Consider the following 24,465-nt stretch of genomic DNA (forward strand, 5'->3'; position numbering starts at 1 on the left):
AGCATATAACTAAGATCGGTGGATCTCATGGGAATATGGTCGATTTCTGATCCCCTCAAATTAACGTGATCGAGGCCGATCGATCGGTGCGCCGATCGATCGGTGCACCCCTAATCAAAATATAATTTGCATAATTTTTAAACTCTTGATTAGTGATAATGCAATCTTTTGTGGGCTGAGTTGCACTGATTGGTCACCTAAATTCAGCCAATCAGAGTCAGGCTCTTGATTGGCCTGTGGAGGGAGCAGAGGAAGGAGCAGAGGAGAGGCAAGGATCGCTAAGCTTCAGCTGGTAGCATCCACATGCTTCAGCGGTCCCCCTGCTTTGATGGCCTCATCTCCCATGGCGTTTGCAGATACAGGAGGCTTTCAGTAGGAGGCTTTAGCTGGCAGCAGCTTCACTGTCAGGGCTGCGCCGTCATGGCTCTCTTCATCTCCACGCAGGTGCCCCAGGATGAGTGGGGCGGCTACCCCGGCATCGACAAGGACGAGGAGATCCCCTGTCGGCGGATGCGCAGCAGCAGTTACGTCAAAGCCATGGGGGATGACGAGAGCGGCGACTCGGACAGCAGCCCCAAAACCTCACCGCAGAAAGCCATCCGGCCTGACGCCCTCGCCCTCAAGTCAGTCATGCTCAGGCCCCACATCGACCCCCAAAGGTAGGCATAGACTTACGAGTGCATCATGTGAGCCGTGTGTAGAGGTCGAGTTCCTAGGTGGGCTATAGCTGTGCTTTGCATGTTTGCATATAATATTAACATGGTTATACCATTTTATGTCTCTGACAGCAGTTTCTCATAGTCCAAAATGCCACAGAAAGAAATATATATAAATCTATGTGAGCCCACCCTCCACTGGATAAGTGGTAGGAGGATGGATGGATGGATAGATGGATGTAAAAATAGGAATCCAAGTGCTGGAAACAGATGAAGATGTTTATTCGTTTCCCCGTGAAACTCTGGCACTCGTTCCAATTAATTGTGAACAGTGGTGTTCAGATGTAATCCTTTATTTACGCTGCTGTGTCTGTCTTAACGGCTGCTTTTCTGTGACCTCCCTCTTTTCATCCACATGGCACTGATTTCTTGGGGGGGAGGGGGCATGACTGAAGCCTTCAGTGTCTGCCACAGCTTGGGAACACCAAATGCGCCTCATGAGCATATTAGTATTTTAAATCATTCAAATTCAATCATCATAACAGATAATTAAAGAAATCTTCCTAAGAGAAACTGTTGGAATTTGATGAGCATTTGTCAGAAAGTTTGCTGGTGAACTGTCTAATCACTCAGCTAAATATGTTAGACTGGTTAATTTTTCTCTACCCTGCCCTTGATTTTTTGCAGTCAGTTGCCAATTTGAATGTAAAGTCTTTCCTCCTTCAGAAAATATTGCATCAGATGTCTTCCTGCTCATTCCTCCTTTCTTTCTGTAAATTCTGCAAAATCTTCTGTGATCTACAGGGGACAACTACGTTTTAAAATGCACTGTGCACTACGTCTTAATATAATATAGGATTAAATCATGATTGTTCCATCATTCAAGTGACTTATTACTGCTTAGATCCCATGGTGCATTGTACCCCTGAGCAAAACCCAGGGAAAAAAGATCAGGACATGTCACATGACTGGCAGGACACATCACATGGATTAACATGTGACCATCATGGGCTTTGATCGGACCCATAACTAGAAAAACATTTCAGAGGGAGGTTTTCCCTCAGTACATTTTGCCCCTCGTTAAAGTTTCCTGACCAGGGGGTGGGAGCATATTTTGAGGGGGTTTGAGATTTAATATGTGCCAGATCGGTGGCTAACAAGTTTGGCTCAATCCTGTTCTTTTACTATGTGGCTGTGTGCCTGGCTTTGATGCAAGTGGCGTCATGGTGGTCATTCTGGGGACCCATGAACCACTCATGATGTGTTTCTATGGTTCTGGTTTAGGCTAGACTGTGATGCCGAGCCAGTTATTTTGTGGGAAATGGTATTTAAATGCATTTTCCATGTTTGAAAAGTATGTACATTTTTAATATCAAAGTCTAACAGTAGCAGCAACAACAAAAATAACAGTAATAGTTGTTGACATTTAATATGCCAAGTAGTCATTATCCCAGAATTCTTGGAGAGTAATAGAGAGTATTACAGTAACAGGGTAAAATCTATCAATTTTTCACCAGTTTATCCAATATAGGATTTCAGTGGACAAGGTAAAATTCAGACTGCAGAGCTCAGCCATTGCATGGGGTCCTGCTCTGTGAGAGTCCTTGTGTAAGAGCCCAGCCACAGCATGGGGTCCTGCTCTGTGAGAGCCCTCATGTTACAGCCCATCCACTGCATCCACTGCTCTGTGAGAACCTTCATGTTCGAGCCCAGCCACTGCATGGGGTCCTGCTCTGTGAGAGTCCTCATGTACAGTATGAGCCCAGCCACTGCATGGAGTCCTGCTCTGTGAGAGTCCTCATGTATGAGCCCAGCCACTGCATGGGGTCCTGCTCTGTGAGAGCCCTCATGTTACAGCCCATCCACTGCATCCACTGCTCTGTGAGAACCTTCATGTTCGAGCCCAGCCACTGCATGGGGTCCTGCTCTGTGAGAGCCCTCATGTTAGAGCCCATCCACTGCATCCACTGCTCTGTGAGAACCTTCATGTTCGAGCCCAGCCACTGCATGGGACCCTGCTCTGTGAGAGCCTTCATGTTAGAGCCCATCCACTGCATCCACTGCTCTGTGAGAACCTTCATGTTCGAGCCCAGCCACTGCATGGGGTCCTGCTCTGTGAGAGTCCTCATGTACAGTATGAGCCCAGCCACTGCATGGAGTCCTGCTCTGTGAGAGTCCTCATGTATGAGCCCAGCCACTGCATGGGGTCCTGCTCTGTGAGAGCCCTCATGTTACAGCCCATCCACTGCATCCACTGCTCTGTGAGAACCTTCATGTTCGAGCCCAGCCACTGCATGGGGTCCTGCTCTGTGAGAGCCCTCATGTTAGAGCCCATCCACTGCATCCACTGCTCTGTGAGAACCTTCATGTTCGAGCCCAGCCACTGCATGGGACCCTGCTCTGTGAGAGCCTTCATGTTAGAGCCCATCCACTGCATCCACTGCTCTGTGAGAACCTTCATGTTCGAGCCCAGCCACTGCATGGGGTCCTGCTCTGTGAGAGTCCTCATGTATGAACCCAGCCACAGCATGGGGTCCTGCTCTGTGAGAGCTCAGCCATTGCATGGGGTCCTGCTCTGTGAGAGTCCTCATGTATGAGCCCAGCCACAGCATGGGGTCCTGCTCTGTGAGAGTCCTCATGTATGAGCCCAGCCACTGCATGGGGTCCTGCTCTGGGAGAGCTCAGCCATTGCATGGGGTCCTGCTCTGTGAGAGTCCTCATGTTCGAGCCCAGCCACTACATGGAGTCCTACACTGTGAAACCCCTCTTGTGAGAGCTTAATGTTGAAGCTTTCAGTTTGTTCAGTCACAGGTGACCAAATTCGCTGTCTGATCTGCAGGTGAGCTCATGTGTGGAAAGGCAGAGGTAACTGTCAGATTTTTTAAGGCAGGGAGCAGAAGAGGACTGTAACTCATACAGTGGGACCAACTTTATTATTAACCAATGATATGTTGTGAATCAGTGAGTGAAAGGAGAGGACACACTCAAGGGACCAATCAGCTTTCAGCTGGGACCAGTGCCCTCATACAGTATACAGCACTAGGAAAAATGGTTCAGAGGTGAGATGCTGGATATGAGGCTCTGGCGAAGGAGCCTCATTTGAGGCTGTGCAGCCAGACAGGAATGCTGACTCTTTACGGAGATTTGAAAACTCCCAGATGTAGGGAGTGTAGCATTGGACTGTGTTTATGTGCAGATGTGCATGCTTAAGAATCACAGTTGGAAGTTAGTTCTTTCTGTAAGTCAGCCATGGACACTGCCTTGGCTATGCTCTCAGACTAATGCGTACAGTGGGGTTATTTGTTTATTTTAATGTTTTAATTGTTTGTTTATGTTCTGTCCCTTTATTGGTGCACCTTTATATGCAGGGTTGTGCTGCCACCCTGAAAGGCAATGCTACATTTATTACACTCTCAGTCTGTTTGAGTTGCAAGCAATGGGGACTTCAGCACAGTATCATTGAGCAAGAGCTTAACAGTGTTTAAGGTTTTGTACATGTACTTTTTGGACTTGCACAGCTATATGCGGCATAGACCAAGGCAAAGCAAAGAGGGGTGTCACCTTATACGGTGCCGCCAGACCAGAGAGGGGTATCACCTTATACGGCGCCGACAAACCAGAGAGGGCTGTCACCTTAAATGGTGCTGCCAGACCAGAGAGGGGTGTCACCTTAAATGGTGCCGCCAGACCAAGGCAGAGCGGAGAGGGGTGTCACCTTAAATGGTGCCGCCAGACCAAGGCAGAGCAGAGTGGGGTGTCACCTTATACGGCACCACCAAACCAGAGAGGGGTGTCACCTTAAATGGTGCCGCCAGACCAGAGAGGGGTGTCACCTTATACGGCGCCGCCAAACCAGAGCGGGGTGTCACCTTAAATGGTGCCTCCAGACCAAGGCGGAGCGGAGAGGGGTGTCACCTTAAATGGTGCCGCCAGACCAAGGCGGAGCGGAGAGGGGTGTCACCTTATACGGCGCCGCCAAACCGGAGAGGGGTGTCACCTTAAATGGTGCCACCAAGCCAGAGAGGGGTGTCACCTTAAATGGTGCCGCCAGACCAAGGCAGAGCGGAGTGGGGTGTCACCTTATACGGCACCACCAAACCAGAGAGGGGTGTCACCTTAAATGGTGCCGCCAGACCAAGGTGGAGCGGAGAGGGGTGTCACCTTATATGGTGCTGCCAAACCAGAGAGGAGTGTCACCTTAAATGGCGCCGCCAGACCAAGGCGGAGCGGAGAGGGGTGTCACCTTAAATGGCGCCGCCAGACCAAGGCGGAGCGGAGAGGGGTGTCACCTTAAATGGCGCCGCCAGACCAAGGCGGAGCGGAGAGGGGTGTCACCTTATACGGCGCCGCCAAATCAGAGAGGGGTGTCACATTAAATGGCGCCGCCAGACCAAAGCGGAGCGGAGAGGGGTGTCACCTTAAATGGCGCCGCCAGACCAAGGCGGAGCGGAGAGGGGTGTCACCTTAAATGGCGCCGCCAGACCAAGGCGGAGCGGAGAGGGGTGTCACCTTAAATGGCGCCGCCAGACCAAGGCGGAGCGGAGAGGGGTGTCACCTTATATGGTGCTGCCAAACCAGAGAGGAGTGTCACCTTAAATGGCGCCGCCAGACCAAGGCGGAGCGGAGAGGGGTGTCACCTTAAATGGCGCCGCCAGACCAAGGCGGAGCGGAGAGGGGTGTCACCTTAAATGGCGCCGCCAGACCAAGGCGGAGCGGAGAGGGGTGTCACCTTAAATGGCGCCGCCAGACCAAGGCGGAGCGGAGTGGGGTGTCACCTTATACGGCACCACCAAACCAGAGAGGGGTGTCACCTTAAATGGTGCCGCCAGGCCAGAGAGGGGTGTCACCTTAAATGGTGCCGCCAGACCAAGGCAGAGCGGAGTGGGGTGTCACCTTTTACGGCACCACCAAACCAGAGAGGGGTGTCACCTTAAATGGTGCCGCCAGACCAAGGTGGAGCGGAGAGGGGTGTCACCTTATATGGTGCTGCCAAACCAGAGAGGAGTGTCACCTTAAATGGCGCCGCCAGACCAAGGCGGAGCGGAGAGGGGTGTCACCTTAAATGGCGCCGCCAGACCAAGGCGGAGCGGAGAGGGGTGTCACCTTAAATGGCGCCGCCAGACCAAGGCGGAGCGGAGAGGGGTGTCACCTTATACGGCGCCGCCAAATCAGAGAGGGGTGTCACATTAAATGGCGCCGCCAGACCAAAGCGGAGCGGAGAGGGGTGTCACCTTAAATGGCGCCGCCAGACCAAGGCGGAGCGGAGAGGGGTGTCACCTTAAATGGCGCCGCCAGACCAAGGCGGAGCGGAGAGGGGTGTCACCTTAAATGGCGCCGCCAGACCAAAGCGGAGCGGAGTGGGGTGTCACCTTATACGGCGCCGCCAAATCAGAGAGGGGTGTCACCTTAAATGGTGCCGCCAGGCCAGAGAGGGGTGTCACCTTAAATGGCGCCGCCAGACCAAGGCGGAGTGGAGAGGGGTGTCACCTTATACGGCGCCGCCAGACCAGAGAGGGGTGTCACCTTATACGGCGCCGCCAGGCCAAGGCGGAGCAAAGAGGGGTGTCACCTTATATGGTGCTGCCAGACCAGAGAGATGTTACCTTATACGGTGCCACCTGACCAAGGCGAAGCGGACAGGAGTGTAAACTTATACGACACCCCATTCCCCCCCAATGGAGTTCCAAGGTGGAGCAGAGAGGGGTGTCACCTTATACGGCGCTGCCAGACCAAGGCGGAGTGGAGAGGGGTGTCTTAAACGGTATGGCCAGGGAAACATTTTTGTTGTTTTCTGCAACTCTGAGCAGGGAAAGTGGTTAGAATGTGGATGGATGCATGCATGCATAAAATGGAGAAGAAATTGTTTGTATTTTTGATTCAATTAAAATGTCTATATTTAAGCTCCTGTAGGAAAAATTGTGATTTAAAATAATCTCAAAACTCTGGTGTCATTTTTCCAGCACATAAGACAAGCAGCAAAGGATTTAATCGAAGTTCACATCCTCAAAGGATCACACATAACAGATAGCTCTGAGAGATCAGACATGGGCCAGACGTGCTAGCTAGGAGTGAAGCAGACATTTCACTGAGTAATGGAGATGGAAAGCTTATTGTACATACTCTGATGGAGCACTGCCTCGGCGAGCCTCGGTTTATGAAGGTTCCAGAATTGCTTAATTGAATGCTGGTCAAGCTGGTTTAGATCTGCTTTGTTATTGCTCTCACTGAAAAGCTGCCATTTTTAGTGTATTTTTTAAACACAGGCTATATTCATTATCACCCTGTTGCACAAAGCAATTATGCATTCACCTTACTGCTAATGAATGCAGTTCTCGGGGACAAAAAAGTACTGATGTTCCTCTCTTCATAGCAGTAATCAAGATTTGTGAAGCCATTTTATCACTGTGCATATTCTGAATGTCCTGCTATACAGATAGGGGGTCTACAGTGTCAAATTATATACAATATGCAAGGCTGGATGATCTCTTACATTAGCTAAAAGGAATAATTGCATCCAGAAAATAGTGGAAGCTGAATTAAACTGTCTCTAACTCACTTTCTGTCACATGTAACCTAGAACTCTGAGTGGAAAAGTTAGTCTCACAAGCTGTAAACGGACACAAAGGGGAACCGCAAAGATATTGCAATACAGCCACTGATGTAAGTCACCCAACAAGAAATATATTTACGTGTGATCTGGGTTCCTACACAGTATTGAAAAGAATGGCATTTGATTTTTGTTTTTATTATTATGGATACGTATGCAAGAAGGAACAAAAGTATGGAAATATTTAAATATTTCTTGACTATTGCAACATTGTCTCCTACTATATATTTTAAAAAAAGACATCTGTATTTGTCATGGACCTGGACAGGTTTGGTGCTGGAACGTGGCACGACACGGGCACAAAAAAGGTGGACGACCCACTGGCAGCTCCGAGAACAACAAACAGGGTTTATTTAACTGAACTAAAAACACAAGAAAGTACTAACAAAAACAAAGGACCACAGGGGGTCAAAAGTAAACAAAGACCACTTCAAAAACTGGGCAGGTAACATCTAACACAGGGAATAATAATCAAGCACAAACAACAGAACCTTCACAATAAAACATCTACCATCTAGCAACAACAATGAACCACTGGGGAACTGAACAGAAGGAGGAACTAAAATACTAAGGGGTAACGAGACTAACACAGGACAGGTGAGACTAATTAACAAAGACCAGGAAAACGGGGCACAGATGAAACTAATGAACTCAAAGGAACTAAAAACAGGGAAACTAAGAACTAACCAAGGAAACATAAACTAACACTGGGGAATTACAGACAGATGAAGACACAAGCAGGGGCACAAGGAACAAAACCAAAAACCAAATACAAAATCACCAGATACAAGAACTACTCAAGTGAAAAACTCAAATGAAACACTAGGGAGCCAAATACAAAAACAGAGGAGGCAGGATTCGAACACAGGACAAGGATCACAAGCAATCACATGCTCAACACATTGAGCCATGCGGCCAAACAGGTAACTGGGGAGAACAAAGACTAACATGAAGGACAGGATGACCAGCAACACCTGCTGGCCAAACGGGGAAGGGACACGGAGTGGGACAACAGGGGCTGAGCCAGACATGTATTTACTTGTTAAAAATTTTATTGAAGTCACCCATGTGAGCTGGTTGTCAGCACCAGAATGTGCACAGAGTGAACACTGAAGAGCAATGTCCCAAGCCAAGGAGTGGGGGCCTGATTAATCTCCAACAAGAAATAGCAGTGCAGGCTACCTTGCAATTCACTGTATGACTCTCACAGTAGGGAAATGCTAGTGTTTACCTGCTTGGCTTGCCGATCCTGAATGTTGTAACTGGTTGGCTAAGGATCCCAAATGTCAACGGAAAGCAAAATGCAGAGTGTGAGTGAAGCTGTTTGACATTTTGAACACGGATGAGTTGTTAGCTACAGTATTGCTGTCTGGCCGCAGTCAATGATGGATCCTGGCAAGTGGCAGGGATGGCACCTTCTGAGGGGGCGCTGGCATAGCAAACTACTCCTTATTTATTTATTTTTTATAATTCTTAGATATTACTATTGTTTCATGTACAGTACTGTGCAAAAGTCTTATGCAGTCAAAGATATTATCCGGCTGTCCAGGGGCCGCCTGGATCGGCATTTTCTGTCTACAGAGCAGTGGAATGTAGAGGCTCTGATACAGAGATGCTCACCAGATTAATGGTGTGGGAGCTGGAGTGAGAAGCAGGACACAGCTGTGAGCCGACCTACCAGGCCACTCCAGTCGCTCTCTATGATCTCTATGAGTGTGCCAACATTCCCAGCCGCTCTCCCTGGACTCAGTCTGCCTCTGATTGGCTTACATCAGTCGCTGGGTGGGGGGTAGACGACACAATAATCTATGACATATAAGAGACTGATGATACAGTACTTGTGTATATGATACGGCCAAAAACAGTTGTTGCTTTCAGTATCTAGTAATACCTTTACTGATAAAATTTAATTAACACTAAAAGAATAACCAGAATCTTCTCAAAGTTCGTGGTGCAGAGAGACTCATACACTTGATGGGGGATTTTACCTTGGTTCAGCAAAAAAACGAAGTGTTAAAAAATGCAATGCATGAGCTCAACAGCAGGATGTGTGAAGGACAGCTAGCTATCACCATCGAGCTAAAGATAGCAACCTACTCTGCCACAGTAAGGGCAAATCAAGCAATTCGCACACTAAACTGTGGTCTGGCAAGCAGCCCAGTGGATGGGAGAGCTTACACATCTGGAAATTCAATACATGTGTAAAGGTTTCATTTTGCAAATTAGGAGTGAGAACTATAAAGATGGCTGCTTCTAAATTCAATTTAAATTTCCAGACCCCATTTTTTAAGCATATTTATAGTGTCTCATGCTTGCAAGTATGTACCAGCTATGTGTGAAATGTTGCAACCTTATGGGAGAAGTTAAAATGCCCAGACTGTAGCCATACATTGTGAGTAGCAAATGGCTGGCACCACCTTCGAATGATTTGGATTATTGAGCAATTAAGTAGTTCAGAAAACCCGTTATTGGCTATGTGTGTTCTCATTGTGGTTCTCTTGGTGTATATTTGTACAATAAGCTGCTTTATCCCAAGTCACCTGAAACTTGTGGGTTTAGCCAGTTATAGCTGTCTGTATATGCAGTACCCATGGAACGGTATTGATTCAAAATTAATTGTCCCTGTGATGGTTTGGCATAGTACTGCACTACTGCAAGATAAAGGACGCATCTCAATCATATACCCAGTTACAAGTAATCATTTGATGGGCCAATACTCTTATACAAAAACATTTTTTAACCCTTTTATTTGGTTGATATTTATACAGTCTAGTCACAGAACTTTTAGTTTTAAAGATTTTTTACAATGAAATGAGGCCAAAGTGAAGGCTTGTAACATGAAGGTTTTTTGTATGTAATCCCAGGAGAAGCTGTTACCCTGAAATGTTGGAGCATAAATGGTTAAATGATGTGTAACTTAGGATAGAACAGTGGCTGTATGCTGACACTCTGCCCCCTCTGTTTAGCCAGGGCTACCACCTGCAAGCTGTCCGAGACATGCGGCCTCACCCCAACGTCACCCTGGACCCCGCCACCACATTTAACCCCCCCCAATTCCGTTCACGAAACCAGAGCTACATGCGGGCCGTCAGCACGCTCAGTCAGGCAAGCTGCATCAGCCAGGTGAGTGGGAGGGGCGGGGAGAGGAGGGGCGGGGTGGGGAGAGGAGGGGCGGAGAGAGGAGGGGCGGGGAGAGGCAGGGCGGGGAGAGGAGGGGCGGGGATGGGCGGGGTGGGGAGGGGAGAGGTGGGGAGGGGCGGGGAGAGGAGGGGAGAGGAGGGGCGGGGCTGGGAGGGTTGGGGAGGGGAGAAGAGGGGCGGGGAGAGGAGGGGCGGGGCTGGGAGAGGAGGGGCGGGGCTGGGACAGGAGGGGCGGGGAGAGGAGGGGTGGGGAGAGGACGGGAGACCCGTGTGACTCTGACAGGAGAGCCCATGGGTTTGGAATGTGCTGCTGTGGATTTCCTGTCAGTCAACGCATCTGAAATGATTCTGGTGCTTTAGGAATCCAGATCACACCACGCTTTGCCATGGATGTTTTGATCTAGTCATGTTCAGTTTAGTCATTTTATATTTGAAGGAATAAATGCATCCGGGGAACCCTAGTTGGATGGATGGATGGATGGATGGATGGATGGAGCAGTAAATCTGTGTAAAGCTACTGTGTGTACTCTGACTATGCATTTTGGATAAAAGACGATAAACAATCAAGTCCTATTTATTATTTAAGGACTTCCTAGTTGATTACAGTGATGGCGTCTTATTTGGGCTGTTTGAAGCTGGCCCTCTTGTGCGTTTTTCAGACATTTTGTGAAAATGCAAAAAATAAAAATAAAAAATTTAAATTGGCAACAAATCTTAACCCTTTGAATGTGCAACATATAATTCTTAACAACAGTTTTTATTATGCTAAAGACTGGACTTATGAGGTGTGCTTTAGATATAAACTTTAGAGTTACCAGAATTCAGCCGTGTATTGGCCAATTCCTGAATATTCTAGAACATGCTAGAATGTTCTGATGTTAGCTGCTACTCATCTGATGGCTGTTGGCCAGTTAGGCCTCCCCAGTCGAAATGCTGTAACACGGGCTTTGGCCGGCAAGCTCATGTGCCTAATTAGAATTTGAACTTCCATAATTGTAATGAGATCTTTGGCAGAAACAGACTGTGACCAGAAATGGAACCCATCTATATCTGCCTGGAGGTATTTTTTAATGAACAAAAAGCATATGTTTTTGCCAAATGTTTTGTGAACTGGTACAGGAGTAAGTCATGTTAATGCACTGTACGTGAATTGATATAGGTTTCTGTAAAACTTTTCCTCTCTGACTTTTTACAGACAATAGTGAATACGGTGACCGAAGCCATGTGAATTTAGGAAATGTGCAATCTAAATGAAAACTTCTGTTGAGCACTCACACACTGACTTGTATCTTGCCAACTTCTGTAGCAGTTCTGCAGTCGTCAGTTTCACAGCTTCTAAACGCCCATAGTGCCAGCAATCTTTCATAATACGCAGCACCTTTCTGTTGATTTGTGTTTTCACATATTCGAGATTTTGCATGCAAATGTAACTTTTTTCTTTTCCTTTTCCAAAATTAAAGCGTACCTGTATTTAGTACAGTACTAGCTAGTCTCAGAGCACAGTTGTGTCCCCACCTGTTGTGACAGTAGCATATTGGAGTTTTACTCTGCAGCCTAAGGTATGTATCTTGTTGACAGGTGACCCAAGGTTCAGCCTGCTGTTACAGACCTGTATACCTCACCATACTACTTCATTACCAAAGTCTGCCATTTTAACCCTGCATCGATATCATCAGTAATATGACAGTATTTTCAGCCTTCATGATATGTCAGTTTTATCTGCTCCACAGTGTCAGACAAACGGGGCTCATTTCCACCACGTTGTCGTGACAATCGTAGGAAACTTGCCTGTTCTGTGAGTTACCCTGCGATGATGCCTTTTGTCTTCTGAATCATTTGCTGCCCCCCCTTGCCTGTAGCCATACATCCGCTCTGCTGGCACCCAGTGGGTTAGTGACCCTCGGAGCGGTACACCGCTGATGCCATTTTCAATGTTAGCTTATTGTTTGTTTTATTTCTTTTTTTAATCCTCCTCCATATGAATCACAAATTTATAATTCTGCTGAAAGCCGGAGCGCTGTGGTACTTTTTTCCTGCTAACCTTCCTTCATGTCTACTGCACAAAGGGGAAGAGACAGAAAGGAAGAGGAAAAATTAAGGACTGCTATTCCTGTTTTTGTCTCTCAGGTGAGTGAGACTGAGGTCAATGGCCAGTTTGAATCGGTATGCGAGTCCGTTTTTAGTGAAGTAGAATCCCAGGCTATGGATGCCCTGGACCTGCCGGGCTGTTTCCGCACCCGAAGCCACAGTTACCTGCGTGCTATTCAGGCTGGGTATTCCCAAGATGACGACTGCATTCCTTCAATGACATCCTCCACTGTCACTTCAACTCTCAGATCCACAACAGGTAACAGTATTGCTTCAACCACCCCCCTCACCCCCCACCCCCCCAAAAAAGATCGAAGACTTAGAATACATACGTCCATACATACATGTGTGCATACTTAACATACATATATATGTACAGTGGGGTACCCCTGTGCTTGAGAAATGTTCGAGTGAGTCTTTTTTTCTTTTCTTTAGTTTTTTTTTTTTTTTTTTTGTTGTTTGTTCGTTCGCCAAGTGTTACCCCGGCGTTTGCTTGCAACTTTCCTCGTCTGTTTACTTTTGCACGATCCATGCATCGCTCTCCGGGCGTCTGACTGGACACGTGGGGTGGCGGGACGGGGCGGAGACAGGGCTTGTGCGGAACCGCGAGACGGAGGTCAGACCCCCGGTCCATCCGCACCGCCGGCGAGCCCCCTGCACAGCATGTGTGAGAGGCGCACTCTCTGTTCCGAGCATGTGCAAAAGCAGAACTTTCTCGAAGCTGAGGTCGGAATGTGGATAGCCCCCCTCCCCTACCTGGGCGTGGCACAGGATGAGGGGACCCGGCTTGGCAAAAAGCCGCAGTGCTGCAGACAGTTTTCAGTGAACCGCCCCAGGGGACTTTCCAGGGCTACTGCTCTGCTCTGTTTGTACGCAAGACGAGCTTCTCTAACTCACTCTGACTTGTAAGCCTACAGAATTCAGCAATGGGAATAGCAAAAACAGTAACATGTAACGACATACGGTAAGTTACCGTAAGTTACCGAGCTTCGGAAAAAGGCTAGCTGCTGGTTGCACAAAAAAAAAAATATTTGCTTGGAAGAAAGCTTGTTCTACCTACACTTCTACATAAACCTGTTTGGTCATTTGTTTCCTGTGTTGCATAAATCCTAGGAAGTAGTGTTTCTGAACATTAAAGATCGGATTAACCCTCAGCTAAGGTTCCACTTTTGCTAATTGTTTGTAATTAATAAATGAAATATTCTCATTTTTGCTGTCTTTTCGTTAATTAAATGCATTGAATTCATACATAGACTATAAAAAAAGAATAGAGATTATATTTTCTGCTTATAAATTTGAAGGTTTTTTCCAGATGATTTTTAGCTTTGCAGGCAGTCAGTTAGTCTCTCTATGTCTCTCTAACTGAGTTGGCCAATGTTAGTGACCTTTTTATTTTGACACAGTGCACATAATCCTGAAATTACTATGTACTGTTGGTTTGTAGCTTATCAATGTGATATCTTTATGAAAGAGATTCCTAGGTTTTCTGCAACACATTTTTTACTTTTATTTTTTGAACAAGTTTACTCTTTGCTAGTATGTGTACTGCAAACAAAACCTTTTCACAATAATATCAAGTTATTAGCTTGTGTGGTGTATGCCCCAAAGAGTAAAGCTATGAACCCTATTGAAATTGTACAAAAAACGATGTGCCAAGTGTAAAATTATTACATTTCTGCTTTTACGTACTTGAGTTGGTCCAGTTTGAAAAATGTATTTTTTTCTTATTTCATTTTTAAATGTGGGTTTGTTTTTTTTTCAATCTGGAATTTTATCTTGCATTGCTTTTGGATCTGATTGATTCAAATCCCTCTCAGCCAACCTGAGACTGACGGACAGAGGATCAAGGCTGCTCTCCAATCCCACTGTCTTACCAGCTGCATCCTTTCACCCAATGGGCTTTGCGCCCGAACTCTCTCAGCTCCTAATTGGTTCTGCTCTCAGAGTCACAGAATCTGGCTGTTACTTCCAGCATCCTAAGCTTCTGTTTTCTTTTCGCCTTGGAGTCTTCAGTTATGGTATACTCCTTTTCTGTTGGATATTAAACAAATATAGTTGTGGGTGTCATAAATAAATTAGCTATGGGGACTACCACAGAGAACATTCCAGACCATCCTTTCTGTAAATGGCGTTAAGCCTACGCATTTGTCTTTCGCTACAAAAAGCGGAGAGGAAGTCTGCTCCCATGAAATTTACGAAAACAAACCAGAGAACGTAAACAAATGGCTTGACGCGACAGTCCGGATGACCAAACATGACCTCCGTCACCAGTTCAGTGCACTACGTATAATCCATGCAGACAATCAGAACAGACACAATCGATACTCTGAACCTGAAATCAAAATCCTTCGCACACAAAAAAAAGTCAAGGCCAGTGGGCCATTGATTGAGGGAGGGGGGTAGCCCACCATGCCCCCGAATCCAGAAGAGCCGCACCCCTCTCTTTTGGCCAGCGAATCTCTGGAAGGAGTACCAGAGGGGACGCCAGCTGGGGACATCACAGGTGCCTGTGACAGGTATTTTAATTTTCACACGCAGACATATATCTATATATATCTATGTATATAAGCATTCTATGTATATAAATATATATGCATATATGTGTGTGTGTGTGTTTTTACACTGCCTTCTCAACAAACATTTATTTCTAACCTCCACTAACCTCTCCAGCACAAGGGCAAATTTCACGTTTTTTTTTTCTTTGCATACAGACATGAGCCCGTAGATGCGAAAAGCAATTTATAGAGAGATCCTTGTTTAAATGGCGTAAAAATCCAGCACCTGATTTGTTGTATAACCTGAATGAAGAAGTACCCTCCACAGTTACAGTCCTGTTCCAGTTCTGCTATGCCTCAGGAAGACTTACTGTGAAAGTAGGCCTCATACTATTTCGCAAACGGCAGATCTATAAACAGTGTATGTGCATGTAGCACTCAGATTTGTATGGAGGATTCGGGCTGCCGCCAAGATAATCAGAAAGGTAAACTATGGCGATGACTCAGTGCCATCACTGCAGAAACAACAGAGATTCATCCAGGAGTTGTGGATGAAGGTTCTCATGAATTTTTATGCAGCATATCTAAGTATAGATTTAGGCTGGACTTTCTGCGTAGGGCAGCTTCTAAAACACTCACAGGAGCCAACATACATTATACATGACCTAATATGTATTAGAAACACGAAGCTTTGTCCTCAAACAGATACTTTATACACATTTAAAGTTTCATTGATTCTAGTTGTGAGTTTAGTAAGCTGTTCAGGGTAACTGTCTTACTCTTGAAAATAACCTTATGCTAAGTTCCTTTGGCTTTAAAAACATTTTTAATGCACACGATGACCTCATAAAGCTCCTTCTGACAGTATGTCAATGTTTCCATGTTAGCACATGTTGCCTTTAATGCCATGAGATCTGTATTAGCATTAGCTTTCGTCCCCCCTCTTTCACTTTAAAACATGACATCAATAATGGGGATCCAGTGGACACAAACAGGGCACGCAAAAACGGCAGGGAGAATTCGAGGTGATCCGGGGTGTTTTGGTGATCAGCCGTCTTTGACTGTGGGATTGCAGCCCTAATAGGAGCAGTCCGGCGGGGGGGAGGGGCAGGCGCTCTGCCTCTGGTTCCACCCACGGCCAATCCGGCACGGCCAATTATCGGCGTGCCTTTGGCGAGCCTCGCATGTTCAATAGGGTTCATAACTACCTCTCAGCCAAAGACATGGGATGCTTTGAATGCCTTTTCATCATTTCTGTTGCACAAAAGTAAGTCGCAGAGCCAATGATGGAAACCTGGAAAGATAAACGAGCCGGTTAGCTGACGTGACCGAGATGCGGGGAACTTTTGGAGCAGAAGGGAACGTTTTGTTTCGGGTCTGCGAGGCTCCATGCGTCTGCCGGACGCTGGGGCGGCTCTTTCGTCGACTGTTTTTGTGCATTGAAAAAGTGGAAGGTGGTGTCAAGGCGGACGTCTCTTACACAGTGAGAAGGCAGTGTAAATACAATGACAATGTGAGTCAAAATAAACACCATTGGGCCAGAAGGATGTGCCTAATGCCACAATTCAAATGGAAAAATGCCTGACTAATGCATTTCTTTACAATTCCTCTGCGCTTCAAAGGCTATGGAATTGGGATGTATTCAACTCAGTGTTGGCTCAATATTGTATCAGTGAATTGTTTTAGGCAGCAGTGCATTAGTGTGAACGTGCTCTGCCTTAAATATGCCAGCACTGTATTTAATTTACGTCAGAAATTAATTCTGTACAGTGACATGCAAACATACAGCAATGCAGTTAGTGTTACTTTGTGCTAAAATGACGCCTGAGAACAATCACATCATTAACAGGTGTGTTACTTGTTGCTATTTTGATAACGGCGTATCCATATCCTATGATTAACTTGTCATTTTTATCAGTTCAGAAATAACAGCTGTTAGGAAGAGACGCTAATGGCCCCTCCGGGATAACATGCGCATCTTATTTTGACTCACATGCACGTCTCATACACGTAGACGACTGCATGGCGTTCAGGGACCTCCGAGAAGGTAACCCTGAACAATGCAGCTCTCTGACGCTGAGCTCACAGTCACCTGGTCTTCAGCTGCTCCCGGCTGAGTGTACGTCTATTTGCATAATTAAATTTGTCTTCCAGAGGGATATGATATGCTGGAAGGCACCTCGTTGCTAAACGAGGAGGATAATTTAGAAGAGGACGACGATGGGAGCTCGCTGACCTATCAGGAACTGGAGTCGGTGCATGGGGAGGACGTGACGCGCAGCCAGCCCAGCACCAGCTCCACGGTGACGGCCGTGTCTGTGCCGCCGGCGTCGCCCCCCGCCTTCAGAGTGCCCCCCAGCTCAGCCCCAGCTCCCGAGCCTCAGGTCCCGCAGGCTCTGCAGGCCTTCAAGGAGTCAGCGGGCATGGTGGCGGCCTTCAGCATGCAGTGGAAGGACGAGATCTCGGCCATGCGCTGTGAGCTGGCTGAGCTGCGCCGGGACGTCTGCGGCGAGCTCAAGACCTTCAACAGCAACTTCTTCAACTTCACACGCTGCTACAACATGTGGGCCCTGTGCCGAGAGGGTGGGGCTGCTCCCCCCACCGCCCCCCCTACCGCCACCGCCACCATCGGTCGCATCTCTGTGGGAACACAGGCGGGCACCAGCGGCCTAGTCAGGCAGAACACCACAGACGCCTCCGTCATGTGCCAGCCCGAGTCGCTCCCCTTCAGCCATGGGGATGTGGCGGACGCACCCCGCATCGAGGACCCCGAGACCCCCGACGAGGGGCCCGCAGCCCCGGACAGCCCCCACAGCTCCCGGGCCTTCGAGGACTCCGTGTGGGATGGGAGGAAGCAGCGGGCACGGCGGCGCTCTGGAGGCAAGCGGAGCTCCAGCCTGGAACTGTGGAGCAGGAAGTACACCAGCGGGCCCATGTCATACCTGTCACTGTCATTCTGATCGCTCAGCCTGGGACCTGGGAAAGTCAGGCAGACATTTCCCAGAATGCATTGCTTTCAGTGGGAAATGACATTAATGCTCACAGGGAAACAGAGAAAAGTCTGTGTTGACGGGGGGAAGGGGGACGGAAAGGGAGCCCCTTTATTCTATGCAGACAAACTACCATTAGAGTTACATCAAAGAGCTGCTATTGTAGGTCAGTAGAGGCATGAGTGTAGAAAGCGACGAGATCCAATGAAATGGCCCCAGAACGTGATCGCACTTTTTTCTTACCTGCCCTGGTCATGTCAGTCCCTTAAAGTAGGAGAGCCTCTCTGGGTGCCCCAACTCCCCCCCCCCCACCCACTCTGCACCTATTGGGCACAAGGATACAGTTCAGATAAAGCAGACCCCTCATGGAAAGGTACTTTATGTCCATTTATATTAAAAAGTAAAACTAAAATATTACAAAGTATATTTTGCTGGTGATGATGAGATATTATAGATTGTACTGGAGGATATATTTATATGCCATTTTCATATATGTAATTTTATTCATATAGTGTGTAATTTACAACTATATCATTTTCCCTGATTTTCATATAATAGATATAGTATATAGAATTACATTTTTCAGAAATTTGTATTATATATATAATATATTTAGTTTTGTTAAATACAAATATTTAGTTTTGGATTTCCTATTTTGCCATAAATTGACATCTTTTTCATATGGGTAGGGTGAGTAACGCCCTGCTAGTTATCATATGGGATCATTTCTTTTTATTTTGGATTCTGTGCATCTCATAGAACTTTTCTGACCTAGAGTGACCCATATGTGATACCAGCTTATCTGTTATCACTGTGTCAGTCAATCAGATGGATCAACAAAATTTAAAATGTTTCATAAATGGATAAAAACACACTGCCAATTGTATATTATTATGTCAATGCAATTAGAAAATAAAATCAAATAGTACATTGAACAGAATACGATCAGCGGTTAAACTCATACTGAAACACATGGTGCGTTAGGTTATTTTTGTCAGGGTGCCTGAAGGTCAGCTTTATCTATATTTATTTATTTTTAATTAATTGTAAATCGTTGGACATTGACTAAGCAACCAAATATTCATAATATGAAGCCTTGCAGGTGTTTGGCATCCACTGTATCTGAATCATTCTGCGGGTCAGTTCAGTTTGTCATTCAGAACATTTCACTTAAAACATCTGCTTTTTCTAAGCGTTATACTGTGAAACTTTTAATTATGTTAAACTCATTTTTGGAGCATTTCCAGTAGAAAGCAGAAATAATTTATCCAACTCATCAAACCTGTAGTGTTTATGATAACTATTTATCTGGGTTATAAAATAACAACTATTTATCAGTATCATATTTCATGTATACATGTATTTCATTTATATAAAATAAAATAAAATAAAAAATAAACCAATAATTGATGATCTATTTTCCCAGAACAGTTAGAAGTCAGTTTATTAGTAATTAATTATTTACTGTGAAAATGAACATAGCAGGTAATAACTGAATATGTTACAAGGCAAAAGCACCAACCACAGCAAAATAATAATAATAATAATAATAATAATAATAATAATAATAATAATAATAATCGTGATAAAGCAACACTCATCGTCTTTGTGAGCACTGTAATGACCTCACATTGTTAGGGTCGTGCCCCCTTTGTGTGTGTGTTGGGGGGGGGTTGCATGTCCACCCCGTGTCCATGTGCTTTTCCTTGACATTCACTGGTTTTCTTTCCACACCACAAACAGGGAATTGGTGTGTCTAATCTGCCCTCTGATAGGCCAGCATCCCCCCCCCAATACTGTGCCCTGTGAGTCATTGGATGGGCTTCAGTCTAACTGGAGTCCTGCAGTTATGAAGTAAAATTAGCAATGTTAATCAACTTTAATAAAAAAAAAAAACGCAGATGCTAATAATAGAGAAGTGTAAGACTAACTTTTGCACATTAATTAATGCAAATTATGAAAAAAACACACACATTTAATTTTTATTTGTCTGTGTGTCACTGGTATTTTCTAAGGATGGACATTCAGGAGATCATGTACTTTTCTCTTCTTTTGAATGTCTCTACCTGTGTTCATGTTCATGAAGTTTCTGTATTTGTGATAAACAGCTTATTTGTATTGTATATACGTGTAATAGTTTTGTGTAGACCATTTTTTCCATTTAGATACGTGTGTGTAGATTATATGGCTGATTAATATGTGTACCTAAATTCCCCTTGTATTTCATCAGCGTAAAATGAAGATATCTCATTTGGTAAAGCTCTGCTGTAAAATCGCCAAAGTGTGTAATAGTGTTGTCTTGATTACCAAGGCAGTATACTTTCTGTCCATGCACCCAAAGCAAACCTTGCCCTCTAAATAAGACAGGCACCTCCCTGAGTCCCCTTGATTTCATCCAGTGTAGGTTCCCTTGAATTTTCAGTCATTCAATCCCCTGCTGTTTGAGCCCGCTCCGACATCATGGATGCATCGCGCTTACAGCACAGAAACCTAGCCTTCCTTTTCCTAACCAATCTCATGGTTTCTCAACCTCTGATGAATAAGAGCTGGACACTGTTTCACTCAGCTGAGCAAAATAACTTCATGGTTTCAAAGTAGCACCTGCAGAACTATTCATCCCGATCCGCCAAAGTCCGCCGCTCAGTCGAGGTCTTCAGATTTCGTCACTCCTTCTGTCATTCTTCATCGAAAGCACAAAAGCTGCAGATGAAGCTGTTCATTCAGTGACCCATAGACTTGTGGTTAAAGATTACGGCTGCATTCTGTTGTAAAGCTTGGGAACCTGATCAGAAGAGGATGAACAGCAGTAGCCCTTCATGGTCAAGAAATCAGATCTTCCCCCCTTTCACCCCCCCCAAAAAAAAATTAAAAATTGAAACAGAATACACTCTGAAAACCAACTTGTGTCGTTGCAGACATCACATACCACAGCTAGCAGTTGAGCAGCTAATTTATAAGTTATGTGGTAGTATGGACCTAGCAGACACTTAATGGTAACGTGAGATGTGCTGTTGCTTTCTTGGGGGAATCGTTGTTTCTGACTGCCAAACTGACTGTGCTGCCATGGACTCAGTTCTTTTGATGGCACCCCCCCCCCATACTCAGGAGGACCTACTCCAACAGATCATCAGGTGTGTCAAGAGCTCACTGTGTGATTTCTTCTGTCGTTTTTTTTTCCAAAAGCAATACACTCAATCACAAATGATGTGTACGGCTCTCATTCAAACATGGAAAGGACCACTAAGAATCAAGAAAATCAACAATGTGCACAAGGCATACCCTTAAGAATATCAGCCTTAATTAGTGTTCAGTATATTTAATATGGACTCCAGTTTTATGTTGGAATACAAAATCACTGAAGCGCTAATTAGCCATCTCCTCATAGAAGGTGATGATGAATGTGGATTTCTCCATGAAAAAATTCCCCCTGTTCTTGGGGATAAGAAAGAATATTGTAAAAAAAATTGAGGGTGGTTCCCGCCTTTTATGCTCCTTATGGGGGCAGAGAACTTCTGATGTAAAGGTGCTGAATTTGAGGAGAGCAACCATTCAGTTTATGATGTCGCAACATCGCATTCATTTATTCTATGCAAGTCTTTCGCTTCTTTGTTTTTGGTGTTTACTGAAAAGCCTTCAGGCTTCCTAACGTCCTGCAAGAGAGAGGTGATCAAACGTGAAGGTTTCCCAAGAATGATGGCAAAAGACTTTACCATGTTCGAGTCTCCCTCTTATGTTGCCGAAAATGCTCACCAGGGAACGCCCTTTTATTGCTTAACGTTGTGATTCGCCTCGGGACAGAACAGCGCAGAGTCATAAGTGATCGTGCACAGAGGCGACTTTAAAAACACCGGAATGCAGCCCCACACACACAGAAAGCAGTTAGTGAAGTTATGTATTGAAGTGATGCAGGGAATCGGGAAGACTCGCACAGAATGTTTTGCTCCAGAAAGATCCAATGCGATCCAATAGGGTGTTAAAATGGGCTCCATTAGCCGCGCTTTAACACTGGATTCCAGGTCACTGCCCCTTATACTTTCATTGGAGCAGCTCTCCTTACTTCTTTGGAACACAGCACTTAGAACCTGCAGACCTGTGAAAGCGCCATCCCAGTACTGAGTACTGAGCATGAGGCCACCCAGGGCATCTCTCGTATTTTGTATCAAATAACTTTAAGGTAATGTTAATCATGAGGCATACAGCATACACAATGCCTGTATGACAGCTGTACAGCAGCTTGTGGCATTTGACACGAGCATCTATAGAGGGTTATACATGCAGCATACGTTAACCAAAAAAGCCGTGCTTGCAACCTGCCATTTGCACAGTATTGGCTGGGGTGTGTAATGTTAGTTATCTACAGTAGCGGCCAAAATTGTGGAAACACCTAGCATTTTGGCATTACACTCTATGGTTTACTACACGAATGTTGGCGGTAACGTTTCTAAACAATTAAAGAATGTTTACAAATAACATACACTGGATGATTAAATAAGTAACTGGAGTAACGAATAAAGTTCTGCAATCTCTAAAAATTGGAAGCGTTTCCACAATTTTGGCCACTAGTGTAAGTTTAAAGGAATTGTAAACTAATCATCATGTGAACAGGATACAGGCAGTAAATCTTTATAAGAACCCATATAAAATACAGTGTCATTTGTTCTTAGGTTCACTGATTTATTTATTTTTTTGTGGTGCTTATTAATCTTTTAATCTTTTAAATGCATGATATGTGTTGAAGAAAGTACTCATACATTCATGATATTATGTCTTCAAATAAGAGTTTTTTTTTGTTTATTTTTTTAACTGAGCAAATGGAAGCATATACAAGCTGGAGATGAATCTAAGGTATTGACGGTGCTGTGGTTGTGCTCCACCTCTGTATGTGAACCCGCACACTGAGCAGTATCCCTTTGCCTTTGCCCATCTGCCTGCTTTCCGTTTGATTCATTTACTTACTTATTCTTTCCTTCAGGAGGGTAATGTATCCTCTTCTTGATGTTGATGCTAAATGTGCTGCTTCAGTGTGACGCTGTCAGTTGTTAAAATGTCTTTATATGCCTTATGTATCCTTTTTTCAATATAAAAATTATTCAAAGAATGTTTTAAGGTGGTTCTGTTTTAAGGGCGTTTCAATGGTTCATCTTGATCTGAGTCGGGATCACAGCTTTACTCTGGCTACCTTCAGTCATATTGGCAAAATTGATTTTAGACTGGTTAGACTGCCATTGTGTTTATGCCTAAAAAATAAAAACCTTTGAGTGAGTGTATAAAGCACCCCATACACATCCACACACCCCTGTGACCACAATACATAGCATGGGATAGGAAAAGTGTTGAGCGTTGCTCCTGTGTAAATGCCTTCTCCTTGTACTAAGTGATAACCCTCTTCTCATTTTAGGCGCCCGTAGCTTAGCTGAGGGCCATAAAGCGTACGGTAGGTCTGGTAGGGCTCCCTTTTCTTACAACGTTTTTTTTTCAGTGTCGTTATCTCATCTGTTCTCACTGTCTCTGTCCAGTATGGATATACAATGAGGAACACAGGCTTCGAAATCCCCATAACCAAACAATGTCCTCGTAAGGGCTGAAAAAGTAAGACGATACCCACAAGTCGAGTGCTGCTTCTTCTAGAAATCTATACAGCATGAGCTATTTACTCACTACCACCTGCAAATTATTGCATCAGAATTATTCTGATATCTGAACTACCAAATGAGAATCACAAGCAAGGATTTAGAGCAATAAATAATAAGGAGTTTACTATTACATTTATAAAAAAAAAAACAAAACGTTTTACAGTGCATTTGGCTGTCATGAAAGGTCAAATTAAGAAAAATAAGAAAAGGAAGATCTGTGTGCATAGCACCTGCGTGTATGTGACAGTAAACTGCAGTAAAAGGAGGATACTGAGGGAGCGTTAGCCAGTCCCATTATGCTGTGTTCACACTCGTCTTTTCATGGAGCCATTATTTGGGTGTTCAGTTGTAAGACTTTGTTTTTGTTGTTCTCATAAATTGCATCATATTGTTTTTATGGTTTTTACCTGTTTTTGTATGTATTTATATGCTTTGTTTCTAACTCTCTTTTGAAATATTAAATCGCAACTTTATTATTATTATTATTATTATTATTATTATTATTATTATGCATTTATACTATTTTCTTTGTTTTATTTTGTTTTATTTTTGTTTTATTTTTCAGTCTTTGGGAATATTTAACATAGAAAAAATATAACAAATGTGTTATCTCTCCTTCATGGGAATTTGTGCAGATTTTAGTGAATATATATAAAGAAAATTACAAAACAACTCTGAAAGAAGATGACTTGAAACATACTAGAAAGCAGCTCTTGTTTTTAAAGGCTTGTGCTGTCACATGCAAATGTCATTTACAGTAAAGGAAGCTCACAGAAGAAAAAAATATGTTTTTAATATGTAATATATGAGAATTGGACTTCCAACTGGAAAACAGTAGCCTATTTGTATTCAAGAT

The 24,465-nt window shown here is 44.8% G+C and overlaps 1 protein-coding gene across 1 annotated transcript in view; it reads left to right on the top strand.

Moving 5' to 3' along the window:
* Positions 1 to 20,813, top strand: part of LOC111850691 (disks large-associated protein 2-like) — a 93,807-nt gene extending 72,994 nt beyond the window's left edge. Inside the window, exons 4-7 of the mRNA XM_023824868.2 lie at positions 445 to 659; positions 10,230 to 10,386; positions 12,531 to 12,750; positions 17,141 to 20,813. Of these exons, the coding sequence (XP_023680636.2) occupies positions 445 to 659; positions 10,230 to 10,386; positions 12,531 to 12,750; positions 17,141 to 17,946 (1,398 nt within the window). The 3' untranslated portion in view covers positions 17,947 to 20,813. The remainder of the gene's footprint in view (positions 1 to 444; positions 660 to 10,229; positions 10,387 to 12,530; positions 12,751 to 17,140) is intronic.
* Positions 20,814 to 24,465: the final 3,652 nt, after the last annotated feature.

Source organism: Paramormyrops kingsleyae, chromosome 19 (assembly GCF_048594095.1).
Source record: "Paramormyrops kingsleyae isolate MSU_618 chromosome 19, PKINGS_0.4, whole genome shotgun sequence".
Taxonomy (NCBI): Eukaryota; Metazoa; Chordata; class Actinopteri; order Osteoglossiformes; family Mormyridae; genus Paramormyrops; species Paramormyrops kingsleyae.